The sequence below is a fragment of the Engystomops pustulosus genome, chromosome 7 (genome assembly GCF_040894005.1).
Source record: "Engystomops pustulosus chromosome 7, aEngPut4.maternal, whole genome shotgun sequence".
Classification (NCBI taxonomy): domain Eukaryota; kingdom Metazoa; phylum Chordata; class Amphibia; order Anura; family Leptodactylidae; genus Engystomops; species Engystomops pustulosus.
In genome coordinates, this window is record NC_092417.1 from 154,697,261 (window position 1) to 154,719,974 (window position 22,714).

Here is a 22,714-nt window from a genome sequence, read left to right on the forward strand (position 1 = left end):
AGAATAAAATAATGTAATAAATAAAAATGCATCAGCCGCCATCTCATATACAAAGTCCAAATTCAATGTGACTGCAGAGAAGCCTGGAACTTGGTGTATATCTGGTGTTTGCCGGATAACAGACTGGAGGAGGACACAGGATGGGTTAGTAAAGAGAGAGTTGAAATTTCATGCTGTTATAGAGTGTGATAGGCTGCCTTAAGAAATGAGTTTTAAGGGCACATTTGAAACTTTGGGGTATCTGTTATTAGTCTGATAGTTTGGGGAAAGGCATTCAAGAGAATTGGTTCAGCTTGGGAACACATGCGTGAGAGATTCGAAATAAGGTGGCACGGGTTATCCGAGATTAATAAATAAATTAGGGCTGGGTTGGGGGTGAAATAATAAACGTGTAAGCACCTCCTGGTGCTGCTGATGTCCCATGGCACGGTCCATTTACAGGGGCACAGAAGCCACGCACAGGGAGCTTCCGCCCTACAATCCTGAGAGATAGTGACGGATGAGAGTGGCTGGCCACCTCGGCCGGCCAGAAGCTCCCTGGGCTTCTGTGCTTCTGTAAGCAAACAGGGGCACGGGTCTGGCGGACCACGGCACGGGACATCAGCAGCGCCAGAGCAGGTGCACGTTTATTATTTTTTAAAAAGCCGTCCCTAAGTTATTTATTAATCTAACATCACTGGCAGATCTAAGAACATGGGTTGGGCGATAGATTCAGATGAGAGGTAGGTGCAGCATTATGCAGAGCTTTGTGGTTGAGGGTTATTATTTTAAAGTGTATTTGGAAGAAGACAGGCAATCGGTGCAGTGACTGGCACATACTGGCAGCATCTGTGTAGCGCTGCATCTGGCTGCTGCATCAAGCATATCTTTACGACTGCAGAAATATGGCCGTCAAATAGTTTGTATATGAGTTTTATAACCTGGGTTGACCGGCAGTGAAATACATGCTACTCTAAGATCATTAATGATATCTTTCCTTAACAATGTCTAAAAAAGCATGCACGATAGTCCAGAAAACTACTAAAACTGCTGCTTTTATAGAGGTGGTCACACTTTCTGACAATCAATTTACCAAATGCATTTTATTAGCTGCTCCTGAAAGCTTTACTTCATTTTTCACACACTGTTGAAGATGTTGCATGTTGAGATTGAACCTAATTTGAAGAACTTATTGGGACCTGAAATTGTTTTTTTTTTATCATGTCCTGATATGTAGAACCATAAAATTCATGCATGGTGTATAACTTTCCCCACTTCTTTTCTTGCTACTTATTTTTAGAAACAAAGACAAATGCAAACGCCATGTAGACCCCCTAGTGGTGAAAGGTCGTAGTGCTGACCAAGAGCCACTATTGTTTGTTATTACAACTGAAATGATCTATATTTTCCAATGATTATTTCCACTGCAATCTCTACAATCTCAACTAATGATGAGGGATTCAGAAATCAAAAATGTATAAATCTACATCCAGACATCTCAGTATTTTGTCTAGGAGACATCCTGAGATAATGATAAAATAAAAATAATAAAATAATAAATAAAAATGCTAAAAATCCAAATTTCTTTTTAAAGAACGCAAAAAAACATTGAAATGAAGAAAACGGTAAGAGCAGAATTTAGAAAATGTGAACTAAAGTGGCTAAACAAGACATTAAAGGAAAATGGAGGTGACTGGCAAACACTTAACATAAGTTGGCATAATGAGGGGAAGCAAGACGAAGTAAAAAAAGTAACGGCACAAAAGGAGACAGTGAGGAACGGGGAGATTGATGTTGTCACTGACTCGTGGTCATTGAGCTTGGGAGGCTTTTAAGAGGCACCTCACGTATATTGTTTGCCTAGAGATGGTGCTCAGTATTCAGGAGCTGTGCACAAGAAGAAGGGAGGGGTGAGTACGAGGTGAGATTGGATGAGGAACGGAGACGCTGTGACACAGACAAAGACTGGCGTAGGATAAATGAAGGAAATAAAGTTAAGAATCAATGCTCTGACCGAGGTCAATGACACATAATTCTCCGTGTAAGGGTCCGTTTTCATGGAGAGCGTTTTCCTTTCGATATTTAGGCGATTTTGAGATATTCTAAAGATAGTCTTAAATTATTATATTTATGAGCAATTTGGGAGATTTTATATTGGTCAGTGAGTGGTTCACATGGCTTCTGTGTATAATGGATGGCTGTCCATACACTTTAAGTTTGTTGGGTTGACAGCTTTACCACTTGGCTCCAGACCTCATACATGCCCTTTACTCGGGGTCAACTCCAGGTTTCAGTGGGCCCCTGGGCGACAGAGCCTCAGTGGGCCCCTTTGCAGTGAACTCATGTGGTGTCATTAAAAATTTTGAACCTGTTCCCTAGTTTCTTATACCAAACAGCCCCCTCATGGTTATTTTATATAAGCCCCCCCTCACACCCAATGGATTCATTAGATACAGCCCCCTCCTCACCCCCATGGATTCCTTATGCACTGCCTTAGGGCGCACACACACGGCCGTACCATAGCAGGGCGGGCACATGGCGGCGGAGAGTAGGAGGAGGTGAGCGACGATCACCCCCGCCCCTCTCCAAAGGAATATATGGCGCACAGCGCATGCGGCACCGCACCGGAATATGGGGGACGTATATCAGCCTTATGTGGGCCCCACCAGCAGTTCTGGGCCCTGACACTAGCCCAGGTATGCCCAGCGCTGGCCCTGCCCATACTTTACTATGGCCTCTGAAGGTGGTTCATCTCCCCTAAGAACAAAAGGATGTTGAAATCCAAAGCATTTTTCAAGGATTTTGGAGGATTTGCTGCCATGATGTTTCAAGGCCATAGAAATGGTGCTGTGGCCATTAGGGGCAGGATGTTAAAAGCCCTCAAATGGTGTTGTCAGCCAGTCTAAGGCTTGGTTCACATCACGTTTTATGTACAAGCTAAGCGTATACGTTGGGGTGGCACCCGACATATACGCTTAGCATATACATTGAGAAATAATGGCTGACGGAGGCATAGTTGTTGCTAAATATCCTGTACATCCAAAAATGCAGGGTGGAAACACAAGTGGAGGCAATGGACGGCTATGGGGAGCGGATGAAGTGTTTTGCTTCTCTCCCCACAGGGATGTATGCGCTCAGCATGATGAAGGACCCGTTGATGTCACTGTCCATATTCGGGGGAGGGGGGATCCCTGGGCATCTTATCCTACTGCATAGGCTTACATCTGTGTCATACATTGTAAGGATGCGTCAGAATCCTCCTGATTTGTCCTTACAATGTAGGGCAAAAAACAAGGTGTGAACCCAGTCTAACTTGTTTAAAGGGGGTTGGACACTTTGCAATAAATCTGTTCCATTAGACATGTCTCTGCATTTATATGTACCTGTGTCTTTGACAGCTTTAGCCTTTCCCTGTCTTCACCATGCTGCCCTTTGCATATATACACAGCGTCCTCTTTCTCACTGCTATAAGCTGTCTTTAAGGCTTAGACAGACAACAAGAGGGGAACTGGAGGGAGCAGGATGATTCATAACTCTTCTGCTACGTCTCCTCCTATTCAGCAGAGCTCAAATGTGTAAACAAAGAAACATGGAGAGTCTGCACACAGTACAAAAGTAAGCAGCAGGAATGCCAAATCATTTGGTGAACATTCAGGACTTATCCACAAGGTATATAAAAGGATGGCGAACCCCTTAAAACTTTGTTTTATCTGAATTCATCCAGTGAGTCTTTGGGCACATTTACTAAGGGCTTTGCGCCACATTTCGACGGACTTTGCACATTCTTTCAGGTGAAAGCGACTTACATAGGTATTTAAGAAGTGTCTGGGCCACTATTGTGCCAATTGTAATTGGTCTTGATAAAGTTGGTATTGGTTTTTGTCCTATTTCTATGCCAGGTGCTGAATGGAGTAATTTTGTGCCAAAATGAATATTTACACCAAATCGCAAATCATGAATTGAGTTCAAGTGTTGTGAAAACTAGTCTAAGCAAATATTGAATTTGGCGCAAGTAGGGTCTGTTTTACAGTGACTTTGCAGTGTCCTATGTTCATGTGCCACCATTAGCAAACAGCATTTGTACAACAACTGCGCCAAAACATAGACAAAAATCCCAATGATAAATTCCCCCTCCATTGTGTGGCTCATTGAAGAAGCTATAGGCCATGCAAAATCACATGGCACAAGTTCCAAGACTTGTGGCATGTAAAAATTGCCTTTCTTGTAGTGTATCAGTCTAAGGCTATATTCACACTGCCGTTGCCCGTCCGTACCGTACCGTAGCGGGCAACGGCAGTGTACGGGGAGAGGAGGAGGTGAGCGCAGCTCACCCCCGCCCCTCTCCATAGCAACCTATGGCGCACGGCGCCGTATTACGGGAAAAGATAGGACATGTCCTATCTTTTTCCCGGGTACGGAACGGTGCCGCACCGCTCCCGTAGGGTGCCGTGCGCCCATAGAAGTGTATGGGGGACGTATATCGGCCGTATATACGGCGGCCGTATATACGTCCGATATACGCCCCCCATACACTTTTATGGGCGGCCGTATATACGTCCCCCATACGTTCGTGTGAATATAGCCTAACAGTGAATTAACTGCATGACGATGTAGATTGTCTAAATGCCACATTAACTGGCTCATCATGACGAGTTATCTCGTCCTCTGCATTCAACCAGTTAAACAGATACCTGAAGAACACTGCCTAGTTAAACGTATAGTGCCAGTATAATGACTGGGGTATGTGTCTGGATTTTCTGAATTTTATTAGGACTCCTTTTCCCAGTGGAAGGTAATGCTATGGCTTAAACACACAAAGATAGATAAAAAAAGAGGATTGTGTGATTTCAATTTATGGGAAAAGTTTTTTTCCTTTTTATCCAGCATAACTGTACCCATTTTTGTATAAATCGAGTTTAATTGGGTTTTGTAAGTCACTCGACCATATAGAATTGGGGAAGAGGATATTTAGAGAGGAGCTGCCCAGCGATATGAGAGCTAGGGAAGAAGTAGTGACGTCACTTATCCAGGGGAACGAAAATCTCATAAAGTAGAAGTCAATTTTTCTTATCTTCCCAACTCCTGATCTGTCAATCCAAATAAATCCCTGGATCGATAACCTGTCTCCTGAAATGAAGTACCTTTAACTAGTGATATTGTAACATTACAGAGAGGCACCAGTGACCTTTTAATGAATTCTCAGTTTATTACTTTGGTTGGTCACCTTTGACCCTGCTGAAACCCTGCAATGTCTTGGTGGCAGCACATTAGTGCTCAAACCTTACACAATGTTAGGTACAGTCTGATGAGTGATCTGTAGATCTAAGTTTATGTTGGGTGCATCTAGGCCCCCTTTGATACACCCCATATTGCAGTTAAATATTGCAGTAATTTAAATGGAGTCTAACACCTACCTCGAGGGCTTTAATCTATTGGCAGCATGTTTTATAGAAATGCACTGTGATTTCCAAAATACTTTTATTATTACAGTCCATTAAAGAAAACCCCACTTTATTCCGAGGCAGTTGTGTGTCCTAGGACCTCCTCGTGTCCAGGAACACTGCTATTCCTGTATTAATCGCTCCCCCTGCATCAGATAAGTGGAAGCATGGGGCAACACTCGGATTAGAGGTTAGTAGTTTAGGTGGGGATAGCAGTGCACCGGGTTAAGAGAACGTGCCCTTTGCACACCAACTGCCTCATTTACATATAAATTAAAATGGGAATATATAATAATCAGCACAACAGAAAGAAATAATAAAGGTATGAGGGAAATCAGAGGAATGCTACTAGCAGATTATAATCCTTGGAGGAGGTGGTAAAGTCCCAGGACCACAGAGAGGAGTGGTACATTAGTGATGAGGTAGGTGTGATCTGGTGCATACATTCTAATTAAGAATTACGAGAGGAGTTTGGCGCATATGAGGGTTTAGAAAGGAATGTTTGTGTCACACGTGGGGTCAGGAAGGAGTAGTTGAGTATATGTGGGGCTTGGGAAGGTTTAGTTTGGCACAAGTATGGCTCAGGAAGGAATAGCTGGGCATGTGTGGTCCTCAGGAAAGAGTAGTTTGGCACACACATGGAGCTCAGGAAGGAGTAGTTTGGCACACACATGGAGCTCAGGAAGGACTACTTGAGTACATGTGGTGTCCAGGAGGAGTAGTTTGGAACAAGTATGGCTCAGGAAGGAGTAGTTTGGCACATGTGGGGCTCAGGAAGGAGTAGTTGAGTATATCTCGAGTTTGGAAAGGAGAAGTTGGGCACACGTGTGGCTCAAAAAGGAGTAGTTGGGCACGTATGGGGCTTAGGAAGGAGTAGTTGAGTATATGTGGGGCTCAGGAAGGAGTAGTTGAGTATGTCTTGAGTTCGTGAAGGAGTAGTTGGGCACATGTGGCGCTCAGGAAGGAGTAGTTAGGCACATGTGGCGCTCAGAAATGAGTAGTTAGGCACATGTAGCGCTCAGGAAGGAGTAGTTGGGCACACGTGGAACTGAGGAAGGGGTAGTTGGACACATGTGGGACTGAGAAAGGAGTAGTTGGGCACATGTGGCGCTCAGGAAGGAGTAGTTGGGCACATGTGGCGCTCAGGAAGGACTAGTTGGGCACATGTGACGCTCAGGAAGGAGTAGTTAGGCACATGTGGGACTGAGAAAGGAGTAGTTAGGCACATGGGACTGAGAAAGGAGTAGTTGGGCACATGTGGGACTGAGAAAGGAGTAGTTAGGCACATGTGGCACTCAGAAAGGAGTAGTTAGGCACATGTGGGACTGAGAAAGGAGTAGTTGGGCACATGTGGGACTGAGAAAGGAGTAGTTGGGCACATGTGGGGCTCAGGGAGGTGTAGTTGGGCACAAGTGGGGCTGTGGAAGGAGTAGTTGAGTATATGTGCGGTTCGGGAAGGGGTAATTTGGCACATGTGGGGATTGGCAAGGAGTTTGCCACCAAGAACTGAGAAAAAGCTGCTTGACACATAGGAGGACTAGGAAAGCATGGGGCTGACGCAGAATGGAAAGTGGTCTGACACATAGGTCGAGACTGTTCATTCAAGCTTAAAAACACAATGAATTATCACACTGTGCAGCTTGTAGTGGAAATCACTCCACATTTTATTGTATCTAGCTGGCGGACCATGTGCTTCTTATCTGTTTTTAGCTGCAAACAACTTGTCCTTATACAGTGAAGTATTTAATTAACTTCCATTTCTGTATTGTTGCACACAATGCATCTTTGTCGCTATAAATATGAGACTTTAGACTTACAATGGCATTATAATATACTTCAGTTTTACAACAACGTCAATAAGATCTAAATTTGGCCGATTTTCACTACTCGCTCTATTTAATTCCAGAACTGACTCATGCCATCAAGTCTCTTAACAATGAAGTCAGATGCTTTCTTGCAATTTATAACTTTCTGGGGCACCTTCATTAAATTACGGAGTGGGTAGACTTCTAAAGCGGGAGAAGCATATAATTAAAGAATAAAAATAGGGTTAGTCTGGCTGTCACCTAAATAAATCCCTCTACTAAATTAAACTTTAAAAAAATATAGACTTAAATAACTTCCCATTAAAGTTCCTCTCATTGTAGGCAGAGAAAGATTATTACAATGTCTAATTCTCAGAGGTCCAAAAAAACGGCAATGGTGCTAGGAAGGGGCCTTGCCAGTCTGCCCCCCAGATCTTTCTGTGTGCAGCATGGTCGGCAAACTGTTCTCCCAAAGCTTGGCCATTGGGCAGTAACCAAGTACAGGGCCCCCAATTTGTACCAGCTGCTCAGCTTCTCCTGCTCTATAACACAATACTTGTAGATAGGACAATATGCACACTCAGCTCCTCCTGCTCTATAACATGCCTTGTGTAGATAGGACACTATATACAATCTGCTCAGCTCCTCCTGCTCTATTACATGCTGCCTGCAGATAGGACACCATGTACACTCTGCTCTGCTCCTCCTTCTCTATAACAGGCTGCCTGCCTATGAGACACAATATACAATCTGCTCAGCTCCTCCTGCTCTATAACATGCTGCCTGCAGATAGGACACCATGTACACTCTGCTCTGCTCCTCCTTCTCTATAACAGGCTGCCTGCCTATGAGACACAATATACAATCTGCTCAGCTCCTCCTGCTCTATAACATGCTGCCTGCAGATAGGACACTATGTACAGTCGACTCAGCTTCCCCTTCTCTATTACATGCTGCCTGCACATAGGACACTATATGCAATCTGCTCAACTCCTCCTGCTCTATAACATGCCTTGTGTAGATAGGACACTATATACAATCTGTTCAGCTCCTCCTGCTCTATTACATGCTACCTGCAGATAGGACACCATGTACAATCTGCTCTGCTCCTCCTTCTCTATAACATGCTGCCTGCAGATAGGACAATGGGGGTCATTTACTAAGGGTCCGAATCACATTTTTCCGTCAGGTTTCCCAAATATTACCGATTTGCCCGTTTTTCGCTGAATTGCCCCACGATTTTGGCACACACGATCGGATTGTGGCACATTGGCGCCGCCATGCATGCGACGGAAATCGGGGGGCGTGGCCGTCTGAAAACCCGATGGATTCGGAAAAAACGCCATTTAAAAAAAAAAAAAAAGTGTCGCTTGACTCGTGCTTACCTGCACCCAGCATAGGATGGTGAACTCCAGTGGATTTCAACGCAGCAGCGACACCTGGTGGACATCGGGCGCACTACCTTAGTGAATCGCCGGAAGACCCGAATCCTCGACATAGAATGCGCCGCTGGATCGCGACAGGACTGGGTAAGTAAATCTGCCCCATTATGTACAGTCTGCTTGGCTCCTCCTGCTCCATAACATGCTGCCTAAGGATAGAACACTATATATATATAATCTGCTTAGATCCTCTTGCTCTACAATATGCTGAGTGCAGATAGGACACTATGTACAATCTGCTCAGCTCTTCCTACAATATAACATGTTGCCTGCATATAGGACACTATATACAATCTGCTCAGCTCCTCCTGCTCTATAGCATCATGCTTCAGATTGGACACTATGTACAATATGCCCAGCTCCTCCTGCTCTATAACATGCTGCCTGCATATAGGACAGTGTGTACAATCTGCTCAGGACCTCCTGCTCTATAACATTCTGCCTGCAGATAGGACACTATGTACAATCTGCTCAGCTCCTCCTGCTCTATAACATTCTGCCTGCAGATAGGACACTATGTACAATCTGCTCAGCTCCTCCTGCTCTATAACACGCTGCCTGCAGATAGGACACTATGTACAATCTGCTCAGCTCCTCCTGCTCTATAACACGCTGCCTGCAGATAGGACACTATGTACAATCTGCTCAGCTCCTCCTGCTCTATAACATGCTGCCTGCAGATAGGACACTATGTACAATCTGCTCAGCTCCTCCTGCTCTATAACACGCTGCCTGCAGATAGGACACTATGTACAATCTGCTCAGCTCCTCCTGCTCTATAACACGCTGCCTGCAGATAGGACACTATGTACAATCTGCTCAGCTCCTCCTGCTCTATAACACGCTGCCTGCAGATAGGACACTATGTACAATCTGCTCAGCTCCTCCTGCTCTATAACACGCTGCCTGCAGATAGGACACTATGTACAATCTGCTCAGCTCCTCCTGCTCTATAACACGCTGCCTGCAGATAGGACACTATGTACAATCTGCTCAGCTCCTCCTGCTCTATAACACGCTGCCTGCAGATAGGACACTATGTACAATCTGCTCAGCTCCTCCTGCTCTATAACATGCTGCCTGCAGATAGGACACTATGTACAATCTGCGTATCTCCTCTTGCTCTCAGGAGGAGCTAGGCCAGTGATGGGCAGCCTTTTGAGCTTGGCGTGTCAAAGTTCGCCAAAAAAACGAGCATAACTCGGGTGGTGTGTCACCTTGAGAAAAAAAAACATAATTTTGTGATATTTAGAGTTTAAATAACAAATATGTATAATTATTTAACGTACCTGCTTAGTGACTTCTTTGTTAATCTGTCAGTTGGTTTCTTTTGTTGGTCTTGCTGTTATTTAACTTGTGTGGGGTGCCATGAACTAAGATAAGTGAGGGGGAGGGGGAATTCTTCCAGTGATGGCGAACCTGTGGCAGTCCAGCAACAGCTGGACTGCCACAGGTTCGCCATCACCAGTCTATATGCAGCTATTCTATACATATAATGACCTAGTGACTTTTTTGTTGCTGAATTTCAATTGAAGGTTGGTATTTCGTACACTTCACGCCCAAGCAAGCGCTACTAAGTCCATCTGTCAATCTGTTTCTTTTGTTGTTTTTCATATTATTTAATGCTGAGAATAAGGTCTCACAAAAGTACGTAGAGGGAAAAATAGTAAGTAAAGCCATTGCTATATTTTTCAGGGTGCTAAAAGTGTCTGGTAACCGGTTCCAGGCACTCCAAATTTCCTGTTCATAGTGGCACTCCTTTTGATTCTCCAAGCGGCACCTTTCTAGATTATCAAGATTTGACCTCAAGTCAACAAACGCCTGACCCCAGATGCTGTCCTGAAATTCTGCAAGTTGCATCTCCAAATCATCAATTTGTATCCATATTGACCATTTAATTCCAAACTACTGTAGACTACTACATCAGGATACTTAATTATTTTCATGGTCTGTTCTAGGCTTCTACCTTTATTAAATCTATCACTGAACTGGTCAAGTAAGGAGTCTAAAACATGCTGGTACTTTATATGCAAGGGTTTCATTTCATTTTGTAACTTTTCAACTCTCCAGTGGCCGCGTGTCACTGAAAATGGCTACGTGTGTCAGTGCTGACACGCGTGTCATAGGTTCGCCATCACTGAGCTAGGCCATTTTATTTGAAGGGTCAATAGTTTCCAAGTGAATTTAGGATGTGCTAGATTAGCGCTTTACTCTCTTCTATGGAACATCCAGGACAACAGTCCTGTAATCTGACACACTCTGTACAAGGCAATTTACATGTCTTCTCCTGTTCCTGTTCCCCCATTCTCTGGGGGTTTGACCCCTGGGATCCTGGTAATAAGTGTCTATCATGGCACAATCCTTATAAGCAGAAATGTCCTACAACGTAACATTGTTATGTTGTAAATGTAAATGTACTATTAGAGAATTCAGTAGGACGCCATTAGCATCAGCCAAGTGGAGGGCAGAGGTGTGAGATTAATGGCTTTATTCTAAGACATATGTGCAGTCTTGGCTGGAAACACTTGTGCGTCTGCCAATCTGACACTTCAGTCCATAATTCTGCCAGACAACAATGTTTTCTGATATAAAGGTTGGGGACAATTTCTTAAAAATTACTTATAAAATGCCTTTTGAAAAATGGCACACAGGTTACGGATTTTTAAATCTGTAGGATAACAATATTCTGATGTGGATACACACAGGTTACTCCTTTGTCATTGGGAGAGAAGAAATTCTCTGTAAATCCGCAGCAAAATCAAGGTTATTATCCACAGGGAATTTACAAGTGAATGGGGCTGAGCTGCAATACCAGGCCCAGCCTCTTGATACGAATGGCGCTGTGCAGTTGTCTTAAAGCATAGACTAATACAATGCAAATCTTAGAATCCCCCTTTATTGGGGTTTGCCCATGAAAAAAAATATTAAATTTAGATCCCCCCAGTGATGTTTACACAATAAATATAATTTTTAACCCCCTTAATTTACAATTTATACTCAGTTTTATTGCTGTTTTAGCTCCTATCACTCAGTGATAGTCAGTGTAAGACTCCAGAGTGTGTCTCTAGGCAGACACTTCTTGATCCCTCTGTGCTGTGAGATGCTGTGTGCTGACAATGTGCTTAGATTATCAGGGTTCAAGGTTTATCTACACTTTCATTTAGCTTGTGAACATTCTACTAGTGTCTGACACATAGAAAGAGAGATGAGACAGATCTGAGATGATGAGATCCATATTACACATGACATTGTTAGCTTCCTCCCCCTCCCCTGGATAAAGACCTTATCTGCCTGTAACTTTACTTTGCTCACAGTAGGGCACATTTACTAAGTTTAAATCACGTTAATCTGAAAAAAGCTAATCACGTTTTTCTGCCGGGTTTCCCGAATTTTTCTGATTTGCGCTGAATTGCCCTGGGATTTTGGCGCACACAATCGGATTGCGTTACACGCGACAGAAATGGAAGGGCGTGGCCGTCGGAAAACCTGACGGATTCGGAGAAGCCGCGGAATTTAAAAAAAAATTGTGTTGCAAAAATAGCACTCACATACGCCGTGACAGAGGAGGTGAATTCCAGCAGACTTCAGCCCAGCAGCGACACCAAGTGGACATCGGGCGCACGACCTTAGTGAATCCCGGCAGAACCCGAATCAGCGTCGGAGAACGTGCCGCTGGATCGTGACTGGACCGGTTAAGTAAATCTGCCCCAATGTGTTGTTTGCTGGCAAGAAGTGTCTGTGTGTGTGAACTCATCCTGGAATGCAAGGGTGGGGGCTGGAGGTAGAGAGGAGCTCAGTGCAGCATCAGACAGAGAGCAATATGTCCTCCCGACCCTAAACTCAGAAGATTCAGGGTCGGGTCCAGGGGCAACAAAAATTGTATACACCAGGGCTGATAGAGACAGGTTGAAATTATATCTGTGAAATGCTGGATTTTTGTTAATAACAGTGAATTACATAATGTGTTATTTTGTTATCCTAAAAATGTATTTGTCTTTGTGGGAATACCCCTTTAAGTCTCAATCCAAGGGACCCAAAACCTAAAAAACTAGATTTTGAATGTCAGAAACCAGACACTCGCTTTGAGATAAACTAAAGAGAACAAAATCCGAACATTGAAATATGAAGTTCAAGCATCATTTGACTGAAATAATGAGATTTTCACAGACCTTGACATAAAAACAATCGGCATACAAAGCCTTGACATCAAAAAAATAGAAAATCTTACATCCATTGTAACATATCAGCAAACACAGCGTATAAACTTTAATTAGTCAATGGAGGGAATACAAAGAAGACACAAGGGGGGGGGGGGGGCTTTTCTTAACCTACATAATGGAAAATAATGGTGCGGCATGTAAAATAATCTGAAAGGGCCAGTCACAGCAAGTATTGGCCCTGGAGAGCAGTGTAATCATACCTTTATGAACACTGTTAGCAGGAGGAATTGTAATAAAATAGATTTTTTCTATTCACGGACTAAAACTATTACAAGTTTAATGTGAGTTGTCCTCACACTGCTGTGCTCTTAGCTCTGTGCATTGAGTTGTTCTTGATGTGTTTTGTAGTGGACACATGAACAGAGATTTGAGTAGTTTGTACAGTCTCTATTGTCTTTGTCAACTCCTTCATGATTGTCTGTTGTCCTCATTGAGATATCTTAGAAGGACATCAGCACCTAGGGAACAGTGGAAATCAGAATTTTCCTTAGTACAGTCGGTCCCCTACTTAAGGACACCCAAGTTACAGATGACCTCTAGTTACAGACGGACCCCTCTGCCCCCTGTAACCTTTGGTGAAGTCTCTGGATACATTACTATAGTCCCAGACTGCAATGATCAGCTGTAAGGTGTCTGTAATGAAGCTTTATTCATAATCCTTGGTCCCATTACAGCAAAAAAATTTGAAACTCCAATAGTCACTGGGGCCAAAAAAAGGTTTGTCTGAATCTACAATTATAAAATATACAATTTCGACTTACATACAAATTCAACCTACTGTAAGAACAAACCTACAGACCCTATCTTGTACGTAACACCGGGACTGTCTGTATGTCTAACCATGGATTGATGTACAATGTGGAGCCTATCAATCCTTATGTAACCTTCTTCTAGCTTCTTACACCTCTGCAACATTTTACGTGAAGTCTCCTAACAGCAGATTTGATGGTTCACACGAAGAAGGGCAGATGTGTCTGTAACCAGGCTGTGGGTGCCATAGATTGATGGATAAAGCGTCTGAGATACTCACACCTTCAGCCTCATCTTAGAATTCCCATTATTGTAGCTTAACTTTTATGTGAAGTCTTCTGAAAGTTGGCCGAAATGTTCAGAGTAACTTGTCCTCCTGGAGAAGAGCAGATGTGTCTGTAACCAGGCTGTGTGTGCCTCTATTTAATGGATAAAGCAACTGAACTACTCACTACCACTACGGATCTACCTATTAAGGTAGACCCAGTGGTAGGTGCATCTTACGTATGTAAGGACAGCCCTTTTTAAAGGAATAGATTAGGAAGAAAGAAAAAGTAAGAGGGAATCTGAGGATAAAGAATAATACAGGCACTCCCCGGGTTACATACAAGATAGGGTCTGTAGGTTTGTTCTTAAGTTGAGTTTGTATGTAAGTCAGAACTGTATATTTTATCATTGTAACCCCAGCCAGAACTTTTTTGGTCTCTGTGACAATTGGATTTTAAAAATGTTGGGTTGTCATAAGAATCAATATCAACACTAAAGCTTCATTACAGACACCTGTGATCACTGTTATAGCTGATTATTGTAGCCTAGGACTAAAGTACAATAAATTACCAATATCCAGTGGTCCGTTTGTAACTAGGGGTCGTATGTAAGTCGAGTGTTCTTAAGTAGGGGACCGCCTGTACTATGATATCAAATATTTATTGTTGTAGTTAAGGTGATTATAAGTGCGCTGTATAAGTGAAAGTGTTACGGTTATTTCAGATTCTTGAGATGCTCAGATATTAATAATATATAGTGAATTATTGGAGACGTATGGCATATTTTAAATGTACTAAAATGTTATTGATAATTAAAACGGTGTTGATATCTTGTGATTGTTAAAACTATCCCTCACTTTTGGTTAATGATTTTTGTAATATTTATGGAAAATTTGAATAAAGAAAATTTAAAAAAAAAGGATACCCCTAATTAGTGCTAAACCTTCACTCCCCTCTATCTTTTCTAATCTTTAATCGGGGTAATATGCAAATTTTCTAACGAGGCTACTGGGGCGTGGAGTAGCCCGAGCTGAGGCTACACGACGTGGCTACTCATCGCCCCAGTAGCCTCTTTGTTCCTCCTACCCAGACATCTTCAGACATCTTGTAGCTGCCCAAAGCCAGAGTTCTGCAGCTGCTGGCCTGTGTTCTGCGCATGTGCAGAACTCCGGATTCACGGACGAGGGCGCGCAGCTCCTTGTAGGAGGATCAAAGAGGCTACTTGGGCGTGGATAAGCCGCGCCGTGTAGCCTCAGCTCTGGCTACTATACTTGGGCGGTAGCCTGAGGTCCAAGCCTTCTAGGGGACCAATGGCCACCCAAACCACACACCAAATTTTCTACTGAGAAGGACCTTAACTCATGAAATCCTTGTACATCTCTTCCTGCTCTCAACACACATGTACACAAGAGCCATTTCAGGACTTTTGAAGGTCCTCCAAAAGGTCCTGAATCCGCATATTGGAAGCAGCAAAAGGGACACGTCCTCCATTCCCCAAAAAGCTTGAGTCTAGCACCATATGTAGGAAGTGATTCCAGACTTGTAGGGGCTATAATATCATACAGCCCAGGGACCATAACAGTCTTAACCTGCTCCGGTATATCTCATATATTTTTTAAGGATTTGTGTTTCTAGCAGGTTTGCAGTGGGTCAAGTTTTCTGTAGGTCTTTGTCCTCCATGATTGCCTGTTGTGTTCATGGAGTAATCTTAAAGGCAATCTACTACCAAAAGTCCATCATGATAAACCAGGGACACTTACTCATAGATCCAGGCACTGTGACCGTGTTATTGCCTTCTTCCTTCTTAAATCAACTTTTACATTTATGCTAATAAGCAGAAGGCTTCTGGGGAATTTTACCAGAGCCCCTGTGCTGCAGCTTCGCTGGCTGTTATACTGTGCAGCACCTCATGCTAAGGTAGTAGGAGGGAGGGTAAAACAGTGTAACAGCCTGTGAAGCTGAAGCACTCAGGGGCTATGGTAACACCCACCAGAGCCCTTCAGGCTCATTAGCATGAGTTTAAAAGGTCATTTTATAAGGATACATAGCACGTTCTGTGTAGTAATTGTGAGTTTCCATGCATTGTACACGTCTGGCATTGATGTGCTATCTTTTAAGCCATAATTTGTTTCCATTCCTCTTGTCACACACTGCTGCCCCAACTCTCAATTATATTTGCATATTCTATTCTTCATACTGTCACAGCGGGGAGCGCTTAATTCATCTAACCTCATCATTCTTGTGAGATAGCTTTACCCATGAAGGAACAGCGAGCTAAGTGATATTAGCCATTAATCTGTATCTGTTATCACGTCTGGTTCGGCTGACATTAGGGATCTGTATGCGCCCTCTTAGTATACAGTAACACTCACAAGTCCACGAATAATTATATAAAAAGCCATGCTGAACACTAACATTCATTGTCTGCTGATGTATGCCAAGTGTAAGTGTTGTGTAATGGTAGTAGATGGCCCCGTGCCCTGTTATACATGGTATTTATCTACCCAGGACACCGGTCTCTGCCATTTAAAGTGGAACTAAGCAATTTTTTTTTTATTATTTCAGAAATGAATAGTGCAGGTGATAATAATAAACTTTGCAATTTACTTTATGAATGAAATAAGCTCCACTATCCCTTTTTTTTTTGCTCCTTTCTTCACCTGCAGAAGAGGAGGCTAAAGCTTAACCCCTTAAGGACCTGGCCCTTTTTAGTTTTTTCACTCCCCACCTTCAAAAATCTATAACTTTTTTATTTTTCCACGTAAAGAGCTCTGCGATGGCTTGTTTTCTGTGTAATATATTGCACTTCATAGTGAACATATTTTCCATGTCATGTACTGGGAAGCAGGAAAAAATTCCAAATGCAGTGAAAATGGTGAAAAAACACATTTGCGCTGTTTTCATGTGGGCTTGGATTTTACGGCTTTCACTGTGCGCCCCAAATGACATGTCTGATTTATTCTTTGGGAGCGATTATGGGGATAACAAATTTGTATAGGTTTTATAATGTTTTCAAACATTTACATAAATTAGAACCTCCTGTACAAATTTTTTTTTAATTTTGCCATATTCTGACGCTAATAACTTTTTTTATACTTCGGTGTACAGAGCTGTAGGAGGTGTCATTTTTTGCGACTTTGATGACGTTTTCAATGCGGCCATTTTGAGGACTGTATGACTTTTCGATCACTTTTTATAGAATTTTTTATATTTTTTAAAATGGCAAAAAAGTGCCATTTTTCGACTTTGGGCGCTATTTTCCTTTACGGGGTTAAACACAGTGAAAAACTGTAGTTATATTTTGATAGATTGGGCTTTTTTTTGGATGCAGCGATACCTAATGTGTTTATGATTTTTACTGTTTATTTATATTTATATCAGTTCTAGGGAAAGGGGGGTGATTTGAATATTTAGGTTTTTTATTATAGTTTTTTTTAAATTTTTGTTTACTATTTTTCAGACTCCCTAAGCTACTTTAAACCTAGGTGTCTGATTGATCCTAACATATACTGCCATACTACGGTATGGCAGGTGGAGTATGGGTTTTATAAATGAAATACCTACACCCATCCCCACCCTTTTTCATTTTTGACCAGGACATAGTAGTATGAGAGTAGCCTCTCAAGCTTGAGTTGAAGTAGATGGAGGGGGTTCAGCGGACTGTCCTCCATTACCTACGAAATATATAAAAATGTAGCTGCTAATCTGGAGAAGATGCCCAAGCAGGGGTGAGCCAAAACTCTGCTGCCTGAGGCAAACTATAGAACATTGCCCCAACAGCCTGATCCACTAGTAATCAGGTTAAGTGCATTCTCCCGGCCATGTTTAACACTAATACTCACATTGGGTGTTAAGAGACAATGGGGCAGGATAAAGGAGAGACGTGGTGGGGCTGAAACGGCATTAAAGCCTACACTGAAGGCCCCATGTATAAAAGCTTTCTATATGTTTATATAAGTCTTCATGCATGAAGCGAATGTACATGATTTATGGTCCATGTGGTTAACACAATAAATGCAATCTTCTTCCAGGAGGTATATTGAGATACAGATCATTGATGATGAAGAATATGAAAAGAACAAGAACTTTTTCATTGAACTCGGAGAGCCGGAAATGCAGAGAGAAGGTAAATGAAGATGCAGTTGAATTAAAGGGATCGAGGAGAATAAGGATGGTTTCTGTACCACCCATAAGTTCTAGGGAGCCATATTGGGACATCCATAGAATGTTATGTAACCCTACTCCTCCAATTTAGACCTTTTGTGCAAATTTTACAATATTCCGAATATTAACAAATGCTACAAAAGTCAGTACTTCCGTAAAAATCTCTGGGGACCTGGGGAAGGGTTGTCGAAAAAAAGGAAAGTGTACTCGTCCTTCTCCAGCTACCGGTTCTAACATTGTGTCAGTCTTTGGGTCTTCGTCACTGACATCTCAGAGCACAGGGCATCATTTCCTTTTTCTTAACAACTGATGTCCACCAGTTCCAATGACTGGAAGACCAACATTACACTTGAACCAGGTGCTGGGGCTGGGTAAGTAAGCTGTCAGTTTTTTTTACACTCCTGTCCTAGGAATCCTTAAAAAAACATTTTAAATTAGGAGTTTCTGGTCATTATCTTAATTTTTAGTATCTTTCCTCTAGGCAGTATGTGTTGCAGAGTCCTCTCTCTGATGGATGGAGGCCTACTTATTATAGCACCCTCTCTATAGAACTCCTATGTAATCTGAGCTTCCACTGTCTTTCTTAGGCTTCATGCACACGTCTGTCTTTTTTGAGGCTAAGCTAGTCGCACAAATGGGCGCTAACTCCTTAGACTTCTATTGGGAACGTTCATAGTTCAATACTTAAACCGCGCCTCACCGCACTGGGAACGTGCAGATTGCCCGGACTGCAAAAGATAGAGCAGGTACTATACTTGTCCTGGTCTTTGCAGTGGGGGGAAGCCACTTCCTATAGACATTGGTGGGTGACAATTTGGCATGGAAAATGCACTTTTTCTTTCCAGAGATGTGGCATTTTATGTCCTTTGGCTACTCGTCAGATATCCTCCTCAACAGCAGTGAAATGGGTGGAGAATAGCCTCTTCCTGTCTTTGCCCTAAAGCTAGAGTCAAATTTAGGATGCCCACAGTTCCCATGATGCTGTGTATTTTCTCATTAAGTAATTTAGCAGTAAATCCAGAGATATTACTATAAGTAAATACAACTAACACTGCATATTGTAAATACAGGATCTATATTGTGACTATCCTGGCAGTTGTCATCACATGAAGGAACATGGAACATGCATTAAGTAGTAGAAACCAGCAGTGAAATTATTACGTGAATGCAGAGTCTCTGCTTTGTGATCACTAGGGGTTCACAGCTTTTCTGCTGTGTGGAAAGTGTCTAGAGAGCAGATGCTGGGGGAGCATTGCTGTAGAGGAGTGTATGTCATAGCTTGAGGAGCAGATAGAGATGGAGAAAGCTCTGCAGAATCACTGACTGGGATGGAGGGACTGATATGGAACAGGGGAGATCTTGTACCTCACTATTCTGTGTAGCAGACTTGTGCATCCACAAAGCAGCACACACTCAAGTACACCCTCCAGAGCAGGGAGCAGCAGAAACTGTATACAACTCTACAGACTCACTGGGATAATCAGCACAAGCAGGGGTAACAGCTACTGCAGGGAGGATCTAAACCAAGGAGGATAGCAAAGAATATGCTGCAAAAAGGTAATTTAGATAATGGTCAAACTTCTTCTACAGGACAAAAGCTATTGAATTGTGAAAAAAATATCAGTGTTGCACTTTAATTTTTAACAATTTCCAGTGACAAACACTGTTCAGTCTACTGGCCCTTATCCTCATGAAGTCGCCTCCTTCACCAGAATTTGTACATTTTCTTGTGATATAGCTAACATTGATTTAACAGGTGCTGCTTTTCTATTTACTAAGGTGATACTGGTAAAAAATGGGTGGTGTGTACCAAAAGTGGTGAGGAGATTGCAGGAAGCCCCAGTCTGGGGGAACATCGCAAGATGGAAATCATCATTGAGGAATCCTATGAGTTCAAGGTGAGAGGAAAATATATTTTAACGTTATTGTTAAAAGACTAACATGGGTGTGGGTAAGGACATGGCTGCAGTATATTGTGTAGATTACTGTGCACACATAAAATTGGGTAAAACCGGAGACAACAGAATGGGAGAGGCTCCTGGCTGTTGTAGATACCAGTAGGTATATAGCAGTACTCAGTGTCAAGCAGCTGTTGCAAAAGCAAAATAGAATGAAGGGATTGCGACTATATTATTTAGGGGGTCTCCTATAATAAAAGGCTTCTTCAGCTTGCCAAGAAGACAGCATAGCGGTGATCTCATTTACATGTATAAATATATGTGTGGTCAATACAAAGGACTTGGCACATGATTTTTTTCTTTCCAAGGACTTTGTAAAGGAGGGATATAATTATTTTAACAATTAACTCCTTCCCAGCTGCTTCATGTGAGTACATATACTGATACAGCGGCTTGTAAGGGGCCAGTAGTGTCCTCCATCCACCAGTAAAAGCAGCATAACAGGGTGGCTACACTGGGTGGGGGTTGGGATGGGAGTCCATATGGTTGTTACAGCTTCTGATCTGGGTGCCATTATGGGACCTAATCGGTTCCGATCTCAATGCCTGGACTAGAGACTGTTCATGTTGTTAGTGAATACCCATATAATGATAGAACTTTGTGATCATCGGGTTCCGATTGATCAGCTATGGATGTAACTATTATCCTGTGATGTGGGGGCTGTCTTCGAAAACCTGATTGATTCATGTCATCTACAACAATAGCCGATGACTTCTGTGTCACAGAAACCCAGCGTTTACAGTATTCCTGTCGCGATCCAGCGGCAGGTTCTCCGTTGAGGATTCGGGTCTTCCGGCAATTCACTAAGGTAGTTCCCCCGATGTCCACCAGGTGTCACTGCTGCGCTAAAGTCCGTCGGAGTTCATTGAAGTTCACCAAGCCAGGCCGGGTGCAGGTAAGTGCGTGTCAAGCGACACATTATTTTTTTTTTAAATACAGCGGTTTCTCCGAATCCGACCGGTTTTCCGGCGGCCACTGCCCCCCCCCCATGTCCGTTGCATGCATGCCGGCGCCGATGCGCCACAATCCGATCGCGGCAATCCTGTGCCAATTCAGGGAAAATCGTTGCAAAACTGTAAAATTCGGGTAACCCGACGTAAAAACGCGATTCGGGCCCTTAGTAAATGACCCCCATTGTGTCGGGGTGTAATTATAAGGAGAAATAAAATTGAAACAAAAAAATACAATAATAACTTTTTCCCTGATTAATGATATTGTTGGGGTGGGGTCAAAAGTGTTGGACCCTTTTAACTGATATGATATTGATAACCCAATCTATTGATAGGTCATCAATATCCCTTAACTGGATCAGGTGATTTTAGAGCACTTTGGGGAGAATATACTAAAACTGGTGTGCCAGTCTTAAAATTCCCCCTGACCGGCGCATGACGTGCCCGTTCTACTAAGTGGCTCTGGCCTCTTAGTAGATCCAGAAGCCAACTATACCAGGTTGGACTTGTTTAGACCAGGTCTGACCTGGTGGAGATTTTAACTATAGGGGATTATTTATCATTAGAGCAGCTCCATGGGACAGTTCTATGTCTATTTTTGGAGCTCTGCTGCCCATCAGATTCATTAAAGTGCTTTGGGCCTTTAATAAATGTTTTTATGGTCTATTTTTTGTCTGGAATTCTTTTTCATAAAGACCCAAAAATGTTTCAAAATTCATAAAAAATCCCAGCACATACACCAGCAGGGGATTAGAGTACTGTAACTGTGGGACTTTTTGCAAAAGTCTCAAGACATGGATCTGGCATTGCATGGGGTTTCACTAGCAGTAGTTCTATGTTGACTCCAGATTAATGAAGAGGTGTAAATAGTCCTGTGAGAATTTTTAGCTGTCTCAAAACACCTCAATGCGACTTTTTTTTAGACTTTTTTTATGCCAAAAAAGCCCTGTAAAATCAATGATAAATAACCCCTATAATCGCCACTGGTTTTACTGTGGGCTTTCATGCCTCCATCCCCCTCCTGCCCACCCCACTTCCACCCATCTCACCCAAAGTGGCTTGCAGGGTTGGAAAACCTTAATTGTGGGGATGGGGCTAAATAAATGCCTCCTTAACCAGAAAATGTCCCCCATAGTAAATGCCCCTAAAAATGAAGTATTGTGGCTATACTGTGTTACTGCAGCTCATCTCCCATTTATTTGAGTGGGTGCGGAGTTGTGGTTTCCTGGTCAGCCACTACATGAACCCCATCCACTGTTTTGGATGTGGCACCAGAAGCAACTGGAATCAGATGATGAGTAGAGGTCTTGGATTCCTGCCAATGTGATATTGACTGTATCCATTGTTTATAAATTTCACTAAGAAGAACATCTGTAAAAATTATCATCACTGAGAGTCTAGGATAATAAAGGGGGTAAGGGCAACATCCTTTGTGGATTTCTTGTATGCCATCTACCTCTGTGAATAGTCAGTGATAAGTGATAACATCCTTCATGGTCTTCTTGGCCAGTGACGTAAAAAATTATGTACCCCCGTTGGTCGTAGACTGCATGTATCCACATATTTAGAGTGTATTCACACGATGGCCTATGGCTGTTCCGAGCCATGGCTGCAAAGAAGAGAGAGTATGGTCTACCTTTGGCAGTAAGAACGGCCGTGGGGCATTGTTTTCCATGGAGAGAGGAGGGCCCACCTCTCCTCCTCTCCAATTCTGACGTACTGTATGCCTGCCCATCATA

The 22,714-nt window shown here is 42.8% G+C and overlaps 1 protein-coding gene across 5 annotated transcripts in view; it reads left to right on the forward strand.

The window, feature by feature from the left end:
* The window catches only part of LOC140071104 (sodium/calcium exchanger 1-like), an 82,745-nt gene that overhangs the window by 54,356 nt on the left and 5,675 nt on the right, over positions 1 to 22,714 (forward strand). For all 5 annotated transcript variants that reach the window (XM_072118402.1, XM_072118401.1, XM_072118405.1 and 2 more), the window contains 2 exons: positions 17,935 to 18,029; positions 19,847 to 19,965. In XM_072118402.1, the coding sequence (XP_071974503.1) occupies positions 17,935 to 18,029; positions 19,847 to 19,965 (214 nt within the window). The remainder of the gene's footprint in view (positions 1 to 17,934; positions 18,030 to 19,846; positions 19,966 to 22,714) is intronic.